This window comes from Pagrus pagrus (assembly GCF_965226575.1).
Source record: "Pagrus pagrus genome assembly, chromosome: 6".
Taxonomy (NCBI): Eukaryota; Metazoa; Chordata; class Actinopteri; order Spariformes; family Sparidae; genus Pagrus; species Pagrus pagrus.
Genome location: NC_140190.1, coordinates 11,411,716 through 11,426,839, shown reverse-complemented (window position 1 = coordinate 11,426,839; position 15,124 = coordinate 11,411,716). Strand labels below are relative to the sequence as shown.

The following is a 15,124-nucleotide window of genomic DNA, read 5'->3' as shown; positions in this document are numbered from 1 at the left end:
TATTCTCTGAGAAATTAACAAAGAAATGTTGAATCTTCGTTGACTGATTTTTTAAATTTTTTATGCCTAAACAAACTAAATAAACAAACTCTCTTTGTTTTCATGACCGAATAAACAGAATACACAAATTGACCTTAAAGGACAACACAGTTTCATACTGTTTTACTATGTTTATATTTGGCGGACCCTGCCACCTTTCTAGCTTCAAAAAGGTTCTGGGGAACTTATTTTCCTCTGAGAACAGCTTCTTTATTCAGTAATAGAAAAATAAACATTTCTGACTTTGTATTATGACCTCATTAATATTGTACATATTAAAATTCTAAGTCTGAATTTCTTCTCCAAAACTACACAGCGCCCCTTGAAAGAAAGTGAGAAAAAAATCTCCTGGATCTGTCTCTTTATCCGTATCTACACCAAAAGTTAATGGGGTCTATTCCTGGTCAAGTCCCACCCTATGTCCAATTTTCATGTGAATTCATGCAGTAGTTTTTGTGTCACAAGGGTCGCAGCAGTGTGCAGGTTTCAAGGGATACCGTGATAAGAAAATGTACAGTTATCATACAGTGTACATTTGCTCATCTACAATACTGAATTCTACTATATTAATGTTTTTAAAAGCACATATATTGTGAATACTCAAGTACAAGTATCTCAAAATTGCACTTTACTCAAGTACAGCACTTGAGTAAATATACTTAGTTACATTCCATCACTGCTTTTGTTTCACTAGCAAACTGCACATCAGCTCCTCAAAGATGCATTCACTTATTCCTTTACTGCAACAAGTGTACCATAATTCATAGTCCTGTACTGCAGCCTTTATGTCAAAACTCTCTACTCTGCTGCAGCTTACCACTGTGCTTGAACCTTTTCCAATGAGGCAACTGTTGAGGGCTGTCAGAAACCAAGATAAATCTAGTTCTGAAAGATAACTCATTTTTTCAGAAAGGGAGCACACAACACAATCAGACATATCCACAGTTCTACTGATAAAACCAGGGTCACAGACGGTGCTTTGTACCGGCTCGTGTCGAGTATCAGTCTTGGCCTGAAACAGGAATTTGTGCAAGGTGAAGTCATAACAAACCAGCTTGGTAGAACATTTAAAGACGTGTGTGAACAATACTATGAACTCCCAGTTTTAACAGGTTTTTGTGTAGGCCTTCAACTGCCCCTAAGGGCTTTTTAAAAGGAACAGTCCACCCAAAAATGACAAGTCAGGTGAAGTTGTGTATGGACCTGGAGACTTGGATTAGGTAGAACAAGCTGTAGGGAACCCTTTTTATGTTTTTCTTTAAGTTTTAAGAGAATCTAATTCAGCTGTTTGTCCAATGCTGTGAAGCTCCAGACATGTTTTGTTTTAATTTTTGGATGAATTTATCCTAAAAAGGTTATAGGCATATGATATTAGTAAAGCTGCAACAATAAATCAGTCAAAAGTAAATTAATCTGCAGCTGTAATCGATCTTCTGTGTAGCTATTTAGGCCTCGTTGTTGACAACACTCTTTGACCTACTTTTCAAAAGGAACCCTTTCACCATTTATTCAAAACAAAAGGTTGAGGAAGTACACACACACACACAGACATGTAAAATCCAATATCTTTATTCAGTTTGTGCAAGTTGTACATACGATGGTGTTCCATGAAGTTGGAAGGTACAACAATTTACACAAGTCTGGCTAGGTCTTTTAATTTGTGTAACTCTGAAATGGTAACATCCAATCACAACACTACTGAGGTTAAATGAAACATATGGCTTCTGAATCATCTACACAGTGAAGGGAAGAGAGACAACGGTCCAACGATCGCACACAAACGTTTTATCTCGGATCACATCAAGTGAGAAAGAAAAACATCTTTTCAAACGTTCAACCGTTTTATTAGATTGAAACATCAGTGAGTAGTTTTCAAGTTGCATTCATCAGAATCAACAGATGTTACAGCTCTTGCACTTGGTCCTCAAGAATATATTTTTATGTGGTTGTGACATCAGCAACAAAAACATTGGTGACTAAAACTTTCAATTTAAAATATGTGAAGAGTAAAGGAATTAAAAGCATGGTTTAAAGGGAAAAAAGCTCAAACTGTAATTTCTTACGGCAACAAAAACCTAGCAGACATAATCAGAAATCATTTCTGCATTTAATCTTAAAGTGTCACATTTACATCTTGCAAAAGCTAACAAAATGCAAAAAAGACAAAAAGAGAAATGGTGCTTGTTAAGGCAAAGTATAAAACTCTGCTAATGTAGGGACAGATCAAACGTGTGAATTCAAACACTCCGGTCGTTGCTATAAAAGAATGGCAGTGACGTATCAGGATCAAAAATGTTTCAGATCCTGTAAACACAACTTGCTTTACAGGTAACCATTCCAGATTGGAGAATATAAAAGCAAAACGATTGACGGATGCGAGGTCAGCGTAGGAAGCGTCAGCATTAACAGAAAATAATCACAAACTAGGCATTCCTCACATGAACTTTCTATGATTTTACAACGAACACACACTTTTCTAGAACGGCGTTTAAACTCATGCAATATTTGCCCCCACGGCCTCAAGCAGAAATTATTTCACACTATGTTCTCTGGCTGCACAATGTGGAGGAGAAGAAAGAAAACAAGAGGAAATCAGTCTTAAAACATTAACACCCAAGCACAAAAAGGTACTTAAAGTTGCAGGGTGCACAGTACAATGTGCAACATGACAGCTGAATCCTGGACTGCCTTCTGGATGTCCACCTAGGAGAGCAAAAACAGTGAATGAATAATGGCTTGAGTAATGGATTTATATTCCATTTAACCTTCCGGCTCTATCAAACATGCAGACTGAGAGACCAAAGTAACATGTTTTGACTTTAAATTTAAAAAAGAGGCATATTATGCTCATTTACAGGTTCATCATTTTGTTTTGGGTTACTTCTAGAATATGTTTTCATGCTTTAATGCTCAAAAATCATGTCAGTTTTCTCATACAGTCCAGTGCTGCAGCACTGTATTCCCCCTCTGTCTGAAACACTCGGTTTTAACTCCTGTCCCTTGAAGGCCCCTCCTCCTGAATACCCAGTCTGCTTTGATTGGTCAGCTCACACATGCCTGAGCCAGCATCGCCAACAACAGAGCAGCTTTGCTAAAATCAATCCTCTTGTGCCAAACTAGCCGCTAGTCATAAATTATGCAGGTGTGTGACTCTGTGATGTAGTGTGATGTCACAAAGTCACTGAATTAAAGGTGGGACTACAGATGAGGCATTTAAGGAGCAGTGTTTTGTGTGTGAGAGAGGAGCTTCTGTTGGTGCGGACCATTCACTTCTAAGATCTTTTACATGCACAAGAACCGATGTAAAACACTGGAGGAAGGAAAAAAAAAAAAATCTCCATTAATGAAGAATTTCCTCCCACGTGGATATTCACATGTACCTCTTTCAGCTTCTAGTTGGAATTCCTTTGCCTCACATTCTTGTCTTTGTGATTTGCATTAGAATTGCTCTTCCTGAAAAACACAACAGAGCAAACATGAGTTCTGTGTAAAAAAAATCTTTAGAGGCAATCAAGGTACTAAAGCAGCTGACTGTACTTACAGAGGAGCAGATCCTGAGTCGTCATCTGGATAGCGGTAAACGATCAATGAAGGGAAGACAAACAAAAACAAGAGTCAGTCGATAGCAGGTTACACGTCTGTGATTGGTGCGAGCAATACATGCCAACCCTCTCCCCCCACAGATGACGGTAGCAAATGTTAGAACATGACATCCTCTGCAACATGACTCCAATGAGGTTATGATTAATCTAACATGAACTGAAGCATGCCCTCCTGTTGCTTTTCTGACAATGAATGACAGAACGTAGAGAATCATTTATAGAACAAATCCACACACATCCGTTGATGGTGTTGCAACTAAGACACATTACAAGTTATCCGTTAAATAATCTTCTGTATTGTCTTTATAGGAAATCTGTCATGACATATTAAAAATGCTATTTATGAACGTTTTTAGCATCACCTTAGCCTTAGCATCACAGAGGCTCATGCAAAACAAGCAAAGGACACCAAAGGAACACTGCAGTGGCTGAAGTAAAATAGAAAACAGTAAACATCTTTAAACTGGCAGAGCTAACACACAACCTGGCATGTAGAGTGACAGTATTCACACCAGAGCAAGAGCACATATTCACAATGTAAGGCTACCTCTGTGGCCAAATGGTGGATGAGACAAATGTAAATGATCTTGAGAAGAGGGTTGCCTATCATTTATCATGCACAGAGTACAAGATGCAGAAGGCATGCACACAGAATGCTGAAACCTCGCACTTTTCAACCTATCCAATGTCATGTCAAACCATTACACTAGCTTACGTGTCTCATTTGACTCTTTCATTGGCTCAAACAGGATTTTTTAAAAGAAGGACCAATAAATGAAGTGGAAAGACAATATTGCAGGGCCAGTGAAAGAGTGACCAAATCTTTGAGCACATTCCTCTTAGAAGTGGCGACTATGAAAGCAGATCATTCAGACTCCCATAGCTTTGTCCACGCCGTCATCCCAGCTCAACCACTTCAGTCTGACATGCAGTTTTTGTTCACTTACCAAAATGCAAAATCAGCAGCGAACAGAGAAGTAAAAATGTAAATAATAAAAAATAATAGTTTCTACCACAGATTGTTGAAAGAGAGGCTGAAGCTAACACCTGGCCTTCATTTTAAAAATGTAAATAATAGCAAAACCAAGGACAACAAGGGTTCATAATGAATGCATGCAACTACAGTCTGGACATGTCCAACCAAAGAGCACAGCTTTGCCTTAATAGTCCTCAAGTGGACACCGGGGGCACTAAATCTTCTTAACTCACAATTGAGTAAACAAGGCCTACAGTTTGACAGGTTTTGTACACACATTGTGACGGAGAACAAAGAAGTTGAGTGCAGCTTGGGTAAAAGCTCATTATGTCAATTTACTTTCTGCAGGATATTTTTACAGCCACTTTGGTAGCCAACAATTCATGATGAGGGTATTTTACTTAAACAAAAACCCATGCAAGTAATGATAATAGCAAAATGGCCAGTTACTGAAGAAAACAATTCTCAGCTCTAATTGGCTGTTCAGACCATAACCACCACCACATTAAAAAAGGATTAGAGCCATGGAGCTGTGTTTCAGGTATCATGAGAACATTAAATACAATCTAGGAGGCCCAGTATTAGCATCAACAGAACGTTATAGCACTATGAGACAAGTTTTACTAAATACTATTGAAGTAAAGTGACCTTGCATGTATTTGATAAACATGCTGGATAATATTCAACTTGTACAGTTCACAAGTTGTGACGAGTTTACTAATGCTTTCAGAAAGCAGAGGCCATGGAAGTTCATTTTTCAGTGGGATGGTAATTTAGCATATTTAAATTTTAGTTGAATGAAGTTTTTCTTCGTAATGTAACAATATATATGAAGAAAATGTTGATATTCCAATATTGTTTTTATTTTGTGAACCCTCCAGCACTGTCAACACAGTGGCCTCAGTAATATAAATAAGATAGCAGCGTTTATCCAGCAGTGCTAACCCGACCTAGGAGTTGATGTAATGTGTATTGTTGAAAGAAGAGTGGTGTACGTACCGTCGTTGATCTCATCGGGCTTTCTCCTCTTCTCGTAGATGAAGATGATGGTCACCAGGATGATGACTTCGGCCACAATGCCGAGGAAGGGCCAGAGGGCAGCCAAGCGACTGCGAACACGCAGGTGGATCTTGTCGATGTTCGTGCCAAGCTCATTGGTTCCAGAGCAGATGTAGTCCCCAATGTCGTTTTCGATGCTCAGATCATTAACCGTCAGAATAGTCTTGTTAGGGGTGCTCTTGATCTCGTATTTGTCGGAAGTGCCGTTAAAGATAGGCTGAAGGTTATGTTGAAGCAACAAGTTAGTAATGCAAACACATTCTGTATTTTTATTTCTTTTAATTTTACAATTGAAGTACAGGAAATACATAATTTTCAACTTATAGATCGCAGAAAAAGAAATGTCACGAATCATAATTCTGAGATGATAAAAATTAAAAGCTTGAGAGACATACCTTTTGGTTGCCATCTTCCTCTTTGAACCAGGTCCAGTCAGTGGGCAGTGGATAGCCATGACTCACACAGACCATAGTACCTTTGTCCTTCTCATTGCCATGCTCTGAATGCTTGTAGGCAGCAACATGGGGAAGTGCTACAGCAGGAAGAGAAACACATTTTCACTTTTTGTGATTGTGAACTGATGATCTAAACTGCCCTGAGTTATTTATACTACAGCAAGAGGTGCCTTCACATGAGAGACCAAGAACTGATTGGAATGTTTCCAAAACAACCTTCAAAGTAATATTTTTGTTTTATATATTCCCATGATCAGTCCCAGTTATTTCCATGTTTCCATTCCTTTGATGTTGAACTTTAATCGGAATTCATTATCAAACCCTCAACCTTGTGATTGTTCCCTTATCTTTAACTACTGCATGTGTAGGTGACACCCTGTTGTAAGTTGTCTGATATAGAATAATTTTCTTTAATGGTAAATTGTACAAATGCACAGATACAAAACAATCAGATGAGAACAAAATACTCTAATCCACTATAAGGAAAGATCTACATTACATCTCTACACTAACCAGTTTTTTTAAAACCATGTTTTTATGCCAATTCAATGCTTCCTCCAATTTATCAGTAATAGCTTGCTTATTAGTGTAGCTTCAGGCACGTACTAAATGAGATATAGTCCAAGTAAATCAATAGGGCAATATCAATAGTTTATAAATACATAATCTTTGATGTTGTGAACAAACAGCAGCACCAAAATAAGCTGAGAGCCACAGAATCAGCTTAAATATTAGCATTAGCATTGTGATTATTATACTTCTTGTTAAAAGGTCCCATAGTATGCTCATTACCAGGTTCATACTTTAATTTAGGGTATCTACTAGAATGTTTAAGGTTTTAGTCCAAAGTACAAACTTCACATACGGGCGACTTAATCCGTAACAATAAATATCATAACACATTAATTAAAACTCCACCATGTAGACATTGACATGAACTCTGAAATGACCAATGAAAGCAACTTTTGATCTGTGATAAATTAACTTACTTTTGACTTCAATGGTCTGCTTCACCGGTGGGTCAGTCTCGAACACACATTCATACTTTCCACCAGAAATGTGGGTAATCTTCTCTAAACTATGGGAAGAAAACAATTAAGGATTTGAGAACTCTTTGCAACAAATCTAATAAAATCACTTGCATTTTTCTCTTTACATTTTGCATATGGCTGGTGGGGATCAGTAACTGATTTTTTTTTCCACTTAGCAAAGTAGAAGATTCACAATAGACCCCTGTTTATGCTCAAGAGCCAGGGGTTAAAAAAATTAAGCTGTTTGTCCATGCAACAAATATTTCAAATTTCCCCCAGTTATCACAATCCCACTTTTGTTTGGTTCTGCTGTCCCGTACAGTTCTGCCCGCGCTCTCGAATGGAGAATTAAGGTCAGGGCAAGTGAGCACACTGCTAGGGGCGCTTATCCATGCTGCCAAGACTACCGGCAAATCTGCACGACTGCACGGTCCATCTCTCTGCTAATCAAGAGTAGTGAATGCCTGACTGGCGCCCCTAGCTCTGCTGCTAATGGAGGCAGCCAGATACAGTGAGGGGGAGGGACGACAGACATGCAAAAGGGAAAGAGAGAGAAACATTAGAGGATAAAGATGGCTATTGACTGTAGCACTAGAAAGGGACCAAATAAGAATCAGAACAAAGAAGGATATAAAAAAAAAGCAAGAAAAAGACATGCAAGACCAGTAGCGCACTTTTAGGCTGAGAAATGGTTCAATGTAATATCAATTATGCTCAGTCTTTCAGCCCACAGATTTTAAAGCCGACTGGGTTTGCCATTTTTCTTATACAATTCATTCACTCAGTAGTGCTAATTAGTGAATTGCGTAGTTGTAGAAAACACAAACAGGACGCTTGGGGAAAAGAGGAATTCATCTGATTTATGAGTTAATGGGAAACGGCATATAAACACTGCCAGATTCAAGACATTCAGGACATGTATATTACTTTCTGAGGATGAGGGCTTCATTCTACCATAATAACTGCAAGTCATATCTGCCCATTTGGCACACTTCGGTGGATGTAGCGACTTACCGGAGGATAGTGAATGCAGCAGCATCAACTGACTGGGATTTTTCAATGAGTTTGCCATTGTGCGTCCAGTGGGAGCCCTTGATGGGGAGACTGGTCTCTGTCAAGTTGCAGCTCAGGACAGCAGAGGTCTGGTTGGTGACCTCTGGGGGATCGGGAATGATGTTTGGGGCTTCAGATAAACAGAGATGGAAACAAGAAATTATTTATCATCCTTTGCTAAAATGTAAACATTAAGAAGGGGACATTTTAGCAGGTTCAGACATCAATGGTTGTCTTAACACCCTTATATTTCATTACTGGACCAAAGTATTGTCTTGAAATGTATCATTATCATGATACATTTTGTGTCATCACTCAACAGTTGTCTTTACAGAAATAATTGGTTCGAAGGTACAAAATGTCATAGGGCATACTATGTACATGGCAGCTCTGTGCACACATTTAGGGATGAGCAAAGATACAAAAGAAGGTAGGGTGGAAGAGGTCAACTATGAGGATCATAGGTCTTAATTGTTTCTCTGTTATTCTTCTTACAGTTTCAGAAGTGTAAATATGAATTGGGATATTAAATTACATTTTTTGGTGAAGACAATTGTTGAGTTTTGTGGTCAAGCAGAAATCACCAAAGAATTACCAACAAAGTCCTTTGTATTTTCCTTCTACTTTCCAAGTTTGAGAAGAAAACAAGTTAGTTTTCACAAATTAAAACCATGAAAATGTTGTGACACAAGTACATGTTCTGAACAAATGCACAGAAGTTTCCAGGAAAGGTGGAAAGAGCTCTCCAAAATGGGGAGATCTGTCCCACCAACAAAAGGATGGAGGGTAGAACAGGAGTTGTACTGGAAATCTAGTAGACAGTCTACAACAAGGTCATGGGGGAAAGATCTTCATACATGCAGAAGACGCAACAAGAAGGGGATGAAAAATCATTGTCAGTGAAACTGCCAATCACAATGTAATAATGAATTATTTTTGCTTCAATCGGGTGAAGAAACTGACCAATTCTTCCAAACTGATTAAAAAAAATAATACTGGACCACAAGGCAGAAAGATGCCCCATGGCTGAAAATCTATTTTTAATAAATAGTTGCCATCTTCTGTGCCTACTGTTCAGTAGGCTATTAGCCACAGGAATGGTCGGTCCACAAGCATAAACAAAAGGGGCATTGTCAGTGTTAGTATCAATTAAGGAAAAAGCTAGCAAAACAAACCTACCAAGAAGTGATACTAATCAAGTAATCTGACACCCCTTTTTTGTTTTTATAATGATCAAATATTAAAATTATCCTGGCAGACAAGATTTTTCCGGCAGGAACCATTTTGCAAGTTTCCAACCTTATGACCAGTATTATATTCAATACAATCTATCATATTTGTAATCAAGCCTTTAAACAGGGAAAAAAAGGCATCAGATTGAAGACGTGTGTCGGGTAATACAGGATCTGGGAGTGGCCCAATCACGTTTTATGACAGGGTCTGTGTTCTACTATTGGAGCTTTTGGGGAGAGGAGAGGGTGACTGTATACTGGGTGGAGCAGGATAGAGGGGGTATTGGATCGGGAAGCATGGGAGCTGAGTGTAACAGGAGCTGAATGTCCAGGACTTCACTAATGAGGAGATAACAGCCAAGCTACTTCTCCTCATGCTTCCTCGGCAACTCACTTTCAATCACAATAACGTTTGCCTGTGAGCGGATCCACTTGATTTTTGGCGTCTTCTTGAGTTCATTGCGGTCGGGGTCGTTGGAAGCACGACACTCATACGTGCCTGAGTCATCGAAGGTGAGGCTAGTGAGGTGAATGGTGCTTGTGGCATGTGTTATATATGTGGCATTGATTTGCACACGGTAATCCCGTGCCCCATCAAAGAGCTGGGTGAGGGTCTCGTTGGGCTCTTCACCCTCTATAAACCACCACTGCACCTCAGGAATGGGGTTCCCTATCACCTCACAATGCAGCTCTGCGCTGTCATTGATCAGTTTCATCTGAGACAGGGGAGACTTGATAAAGCCAGCTGAGCACCGTTTACAGTCCGCCCAGCAAACAGAGATTAAGAAATTTTAAATGTGGTGGGTTTAAAGCAAGCCAGGTGATTTTTATGGATGATAAAAGGCAGTGATGGAAGAAAGACAAGCAAATAGAAAAAAGAAAGAAAAAGAAACAACGTTAATAAAAACACAAATGAAATGAAAATGTGAAAGTAAGCACATAGAAAAGGCAAGACAAATTAAGACAAAATTAAGAAATGCAACATAAAGGCAATTAGGGATGACCCGAGAGAGACATGAATTCAATTTCCAATTAATTATGCTCATCAATCTAAAGCCATGTTAATCCAATACAGCAACCTTGCAATAAACCCTACCTTTCTGAATGTTGCCAATGTTTCATTTTTGTTCTGTTTTAGAAAAATGATTCAATGTTGGAGGCTGTAATTTTTGATGCAGCTGAACTGTATTTCATTGCATTATATTATATTTTATCCACCCCATTTATATCAATCAGCCTAGACTACAATTAAGATTGGGTGAAGCCTTGTGATAGGCTGAATCTGTTGTCAGTGGACTTCAATGTCAATTTAATTACCAAAAGAAGTTCCTTTATATGGGTGTGTTTTCAATTGAAAGGCTTGAAAAGCTAAGTATGAGCAATTACTCAACCATAAGTGTTGGGACTGTTACAAAAAAGCTATGTCGAGACATCCCTAAATGCAGTTCAAGCAAATAAAACGAACACAAAAAAAGAACAGTAAAAGCATTCAATAGCATTCCTATGAAATCAAAACAATGTGCAATGAGTGAAAAAGAACATGAAGAGAAAAGCAGATGAGGCTGAAATGAAAAACATTTCACATAATACAATTAAATTAATGATCCATGAGAGCCTTGGTACATGCACTAAGCATTTTTCTCTGGTGACCGTTTTTTTCTGTGCCTCGTGTTACCCAACAGTTGTTAGGGTGTTAACTAGGTTACCACGTAGCCTATTTTTTCAGAACATTCTGCTTATGGTTTAATGCCGGCTATGCGCATGACTTCAACGACACGGTCAATTCCCCACTGAGTTCAGCATCTGCCACGGATGCATTCACGTGAGAATAAGACTTAAGGACTGTGTGTTTTTACAAACCTATTGGCAGATGATCTGAGTATCTATATAATATAAACCGTATATAGTATGTATACATGTATGATGATATTTGATATGTGTTTTGATTCCAGTATCGCAGCTCTCCAGATACATAGCAGGCAGGGAGGTGTTGTTTGGCCACTCAGTGGTGGTCACGGGGGTTATAAACTTAGGTGGGTCCATGGAAGAATAACATTCTCACACTACAGGCCAAAGCACAGCACGCTTGTCCCCCTCCTCCTAGAAAAAAAATCCTAGTTCAACACAAAGCAGAACAAAACCAGGGCTGGGCCCAAGGTACCAATAGGGAAACAAAAAACACACACGCCCTTTTTCTATATTCCCCATGAAGATGTGCTTAATTTTGTATTGGAGAAGATCAAATTTCAAAACATATCCAATCAAAACATTCAAATAATATAAATTCAAGAGGAAATGTAATAGAAAGACTTGTGAACTTGTCCGCAAGAGCCTCAGTCTCTGCATCTTCAGTATATCATATACCCTTTCTTGCTTGGAGGCTTCCAAAAGGTCATCTTCCTAGCGCCACCTTCCTAACATGCTGTATGAAAGTTCAAAATTAAATATAGTCCAGGCCCCAGTCCCAACAATAACTAGATGTAAACCATGTGATGTTTGACAGTGTCCTTTACAGCATATAGCCCTCATGTTATTTAACATGAGAACATCCACCCCAGCTGTGTATAGTGCCTTTTCAGATAACATGCCATAGTTGATATTCTATGTTTACATATGGTCAACAACAAGCTAAACGGCCTGAACAATGTTAAAAAAGAAGCCTGTAAATCTTGAATTTTAACATACAGGAAAAATTGATTAACACTTGCTTTGACATGGAGTAAGTCTGATTAAGCACAAAAAAGTAGAGGGGTGCAAATAAATCCAAATTATGGGGCTGCATGCTTTATCTACATAGAAGTTCTCAGCGAACCAGCTGGTTGAAAATTAACAGCTCAAGTTCAAATGTACTCAGCCTTTTGAAAACACAAAGGGTATATCAATGATGACAACCTGAGGCCACTTTCAACACTCTTGGAACGGAGTATACAAAGTATATTGAAATGTTCACGCTGAACAGGAAATGCTAGTACAATGCAACGTCCTTTCCATTAGAAGATGGATGCCGATGGCTCCAACCTGATGAAAGCAGTGCATGCATGGAAACGCACACATTGTTTAAAGAGGCCATTTCAAGTTTTTGTTTCAGCCTCGCAATAATCGGTCAAGGTCATTGTTTGGAAATCAACAACTTCTGGTGAGGGTCAGCTACCTGTCACCTTCAGCCCACATAAATATGCTGGATGTGACCTGATCTTTCAAATCTGTGTACAAGGAGTTCAGTAAACACGTATCCAACTTTGTTCAATGTAATCATTCAGCCGTGGTTAGACCAGGACAAATGTGTCACCACTATCAGAAGGATGTCAATCCCCACAGCCAAAAAAAATCTGTCACTGTCAGTACTATTATCATAAAGTGATCATTTTAGTGAGAGCAGGCTAAGCAGCCGGAGTCTCAAAATGGTGGTCAATAACAAAATGAGTCCCAATTCAACACCACTTACCAAATTACTGCGACTACACATCAAGTACTTAACATATGTGATTAAACTGGATATTCCGGCTTTTTTCACACAAAATAGCCATACCTATGAGTCTGCCTCGTAACCCACTTTTCATGCGGAAGTTAAGCTTAAAGAGAAGATGAAACTCTAGGGATATCTAATTTTACTTCTGAGCTACTTCAGAGCATGAGACATCAAGAGGCATGAGAGCTCCTTATATGTACTAGACTGATAAGTATATGCGCATAAACTTGCATAAACAGTCTGGTTGCTGCTGGCACCAACTCTCTGCAAAATAGGAAAACCATGCCAGTGGTTTAATAATGGGTACACTTGACTTAAGTCCATAGTTACACAACACATGATGTCAGCATCAGTATTTGCCCATCTCTCTTTGCTGCCTTAGCATGATGAAATACAGAGGAGGAAATGACTCAGTTTGGGTATTTTCTGTGTACACTTACACCATTTTAAACTCTTTCAGTGGTTGATCTCAATAGCAAAGAGAGTATGTTAGGTAGAGTATAACAGGTAGACTATTAATGTCATAAAAATGTTAAGACATTAAAATCTTGACATGACTGAGTACGGTGACAACTGAACCATTTACTGTACTGTTTACACGTACATTTTGTATAATGTTTGGGCTATCATTATATAATAACACATACAACCTCACTGAGGGCTCACTGCTGCCATTAGTCCTAACAAAAACTAAGAAACTAATCAAGTATCTCTATAAAGCATACTCCCACCTAATTGTCTGTATTTGCCATAACACTCATCAATGCAATGTTGACACATTCAACAGATAACTGATCTCTGTGACCAGAGCAAAGAGCTACAGTGCCTATGAATCTGCTCTTTATCGAGTGATGTTAGTCAATGGTGACCAGGGTCGACAATCTGAACAGAAGCAGAAATGCTGGTGACAGATCATTTAATGGCCACCAATACGACTAGGCACTCAACCCCTTTGATAGCAAACAACAGAATACGACACAAAGCCCAAAATACTGTTTCGTGACAGCTGATACACATCACGTGGACTGGGCCCACTGGCTCACCGAAGCATAGACAACTGATTGTCATTTGATAAGAATAATCCAATAGCAAATGTTAATGGTGGGGGGTCATTTCTAAATGTTACAATCCAGGACTGCGGTTTCTAAAAGGCTGTGATGAAAGACTAACGCAAGGACGAAGATTATTTTACCCCCAGGGGGGTCTGGGGAAACGTGGCCCGGGTCAGTGAAAAGGATATTTAACCTAATGTTTATTCCCAATGCGCGGCATCCCTTTAAAACGCTGCGTGTTCAGTGTACATGGATGTTACAACAGCCAACATTACAACAGCAAACATTCCCAACCGCCATACGTTTCCCATTAACATGAGAGCTCACGTGACTCGGTACATTTGGTAACGATTGACATCAAAATTACTCTCTCGGAAACAGTGACAGACGAAGAGGGCTCAAAAGAAATACATTCAACGTTGATCCAGGTTAGTGACAAAACGCTCGCACGACCGAAAAGATCCTGCGACCGCAAATTAGCTAAATGTGTCGCTAGCAATAACACTACGCCAAACGCAGCTAAGCTAACGACAGTACGTGAATGTTACTGACTAACGCTGAATGAGGCGGTTGAAATTATGAATTAATGACGGCTTTAAAAGGCAGTCGACGTCGAAAAAACACATCTGTCGCTAGGTTCACAAAGCAGCAGCCTGAAAGGACATTTTTAATGGTCGTAATCAGGGCAAAGTCTACATCTTCGACCAACATGGCTGACACAAAAATCTTACCTGTGGACGCATTGGCTCGCCAACAGCACAACAGGAGGGCACCGACAGCCCACAGCAACTTCATGGTTAAGATTTAGCGTTTACTAAATCGTCTAACAAGCGTCGTGTTTCTCTACGACGAGCCGAGTCTCCCTCTTCCTCTTTTTCTTGTCAACTTCCAGCGAGATGTAGGAGCAGAATGTTCCGATGTAGTTGGTCGTCCTCTACTTGCACCTCACGCACACGCCCTAATCGGCACGTACGAATGACGCATTGTTTAGGGGGCGTGGCCACGTGAAATTAATTCCACTGGTGTTCAGTTAAAGCCTTATAAACGTGTTGAGTGATCATGATCTTATGTAATTTAGCACAATGTAGATTACATTTTAAAATGTTTGATAACGACCAAAAATACACTCGTTATCGTTGTGATTTCTTTTCTTTTT

General features: G+C 39.2%; 1 protein-coding gene across 2 annotated transcripts; it reads right to left on the bottom strand.

The window, feature by feature from the left end:
• Positions 1 to 1,592: 1,592 nt before the first annotated feature.
• Positions 1,593 to 14,922, bottom strand: bsg (basigin). 2 transcript variants are annotated; one of them, XM_084355786.1, is made up of 8 exons: positions 14,700 to 14,922; positions 8,177 to 8,345; positions 7,121 to 7,209; positions 6,072 to 6,208; positions 5,617 to 5,893; positions 3,581 to 3,605; positions 3,420 to 3,492; positions 1,593 to 2,742 (listed from the first exon to the last, which is right to left on the bottom strand). In XM_084355786.1, the coding sequence occupies exons 1-7, from the start codon at positions 14,761 to 14,763 to the stop codon at positions 3,432 to 3,434; spliced, it is 822 nt and encodes a 273-aa protein (XP_084211912.1). In that variant the 5' UTR covers positions 14,764 to 14,922; the 3' UTR covers positions 1,593 to 2,742; positions 3,420 to 3,431. The 2 variants fall into 2 exon arrangements, with proteins under 2 accessions (XP_084211912.1, XP_084211913.1); XM_084355787.1 differs by having other exon boundaries at positions 3,581 to 3,593.
• Between the last annotated feature and the right edge of the window lie 202 nt (positions 14,923 to 15,124).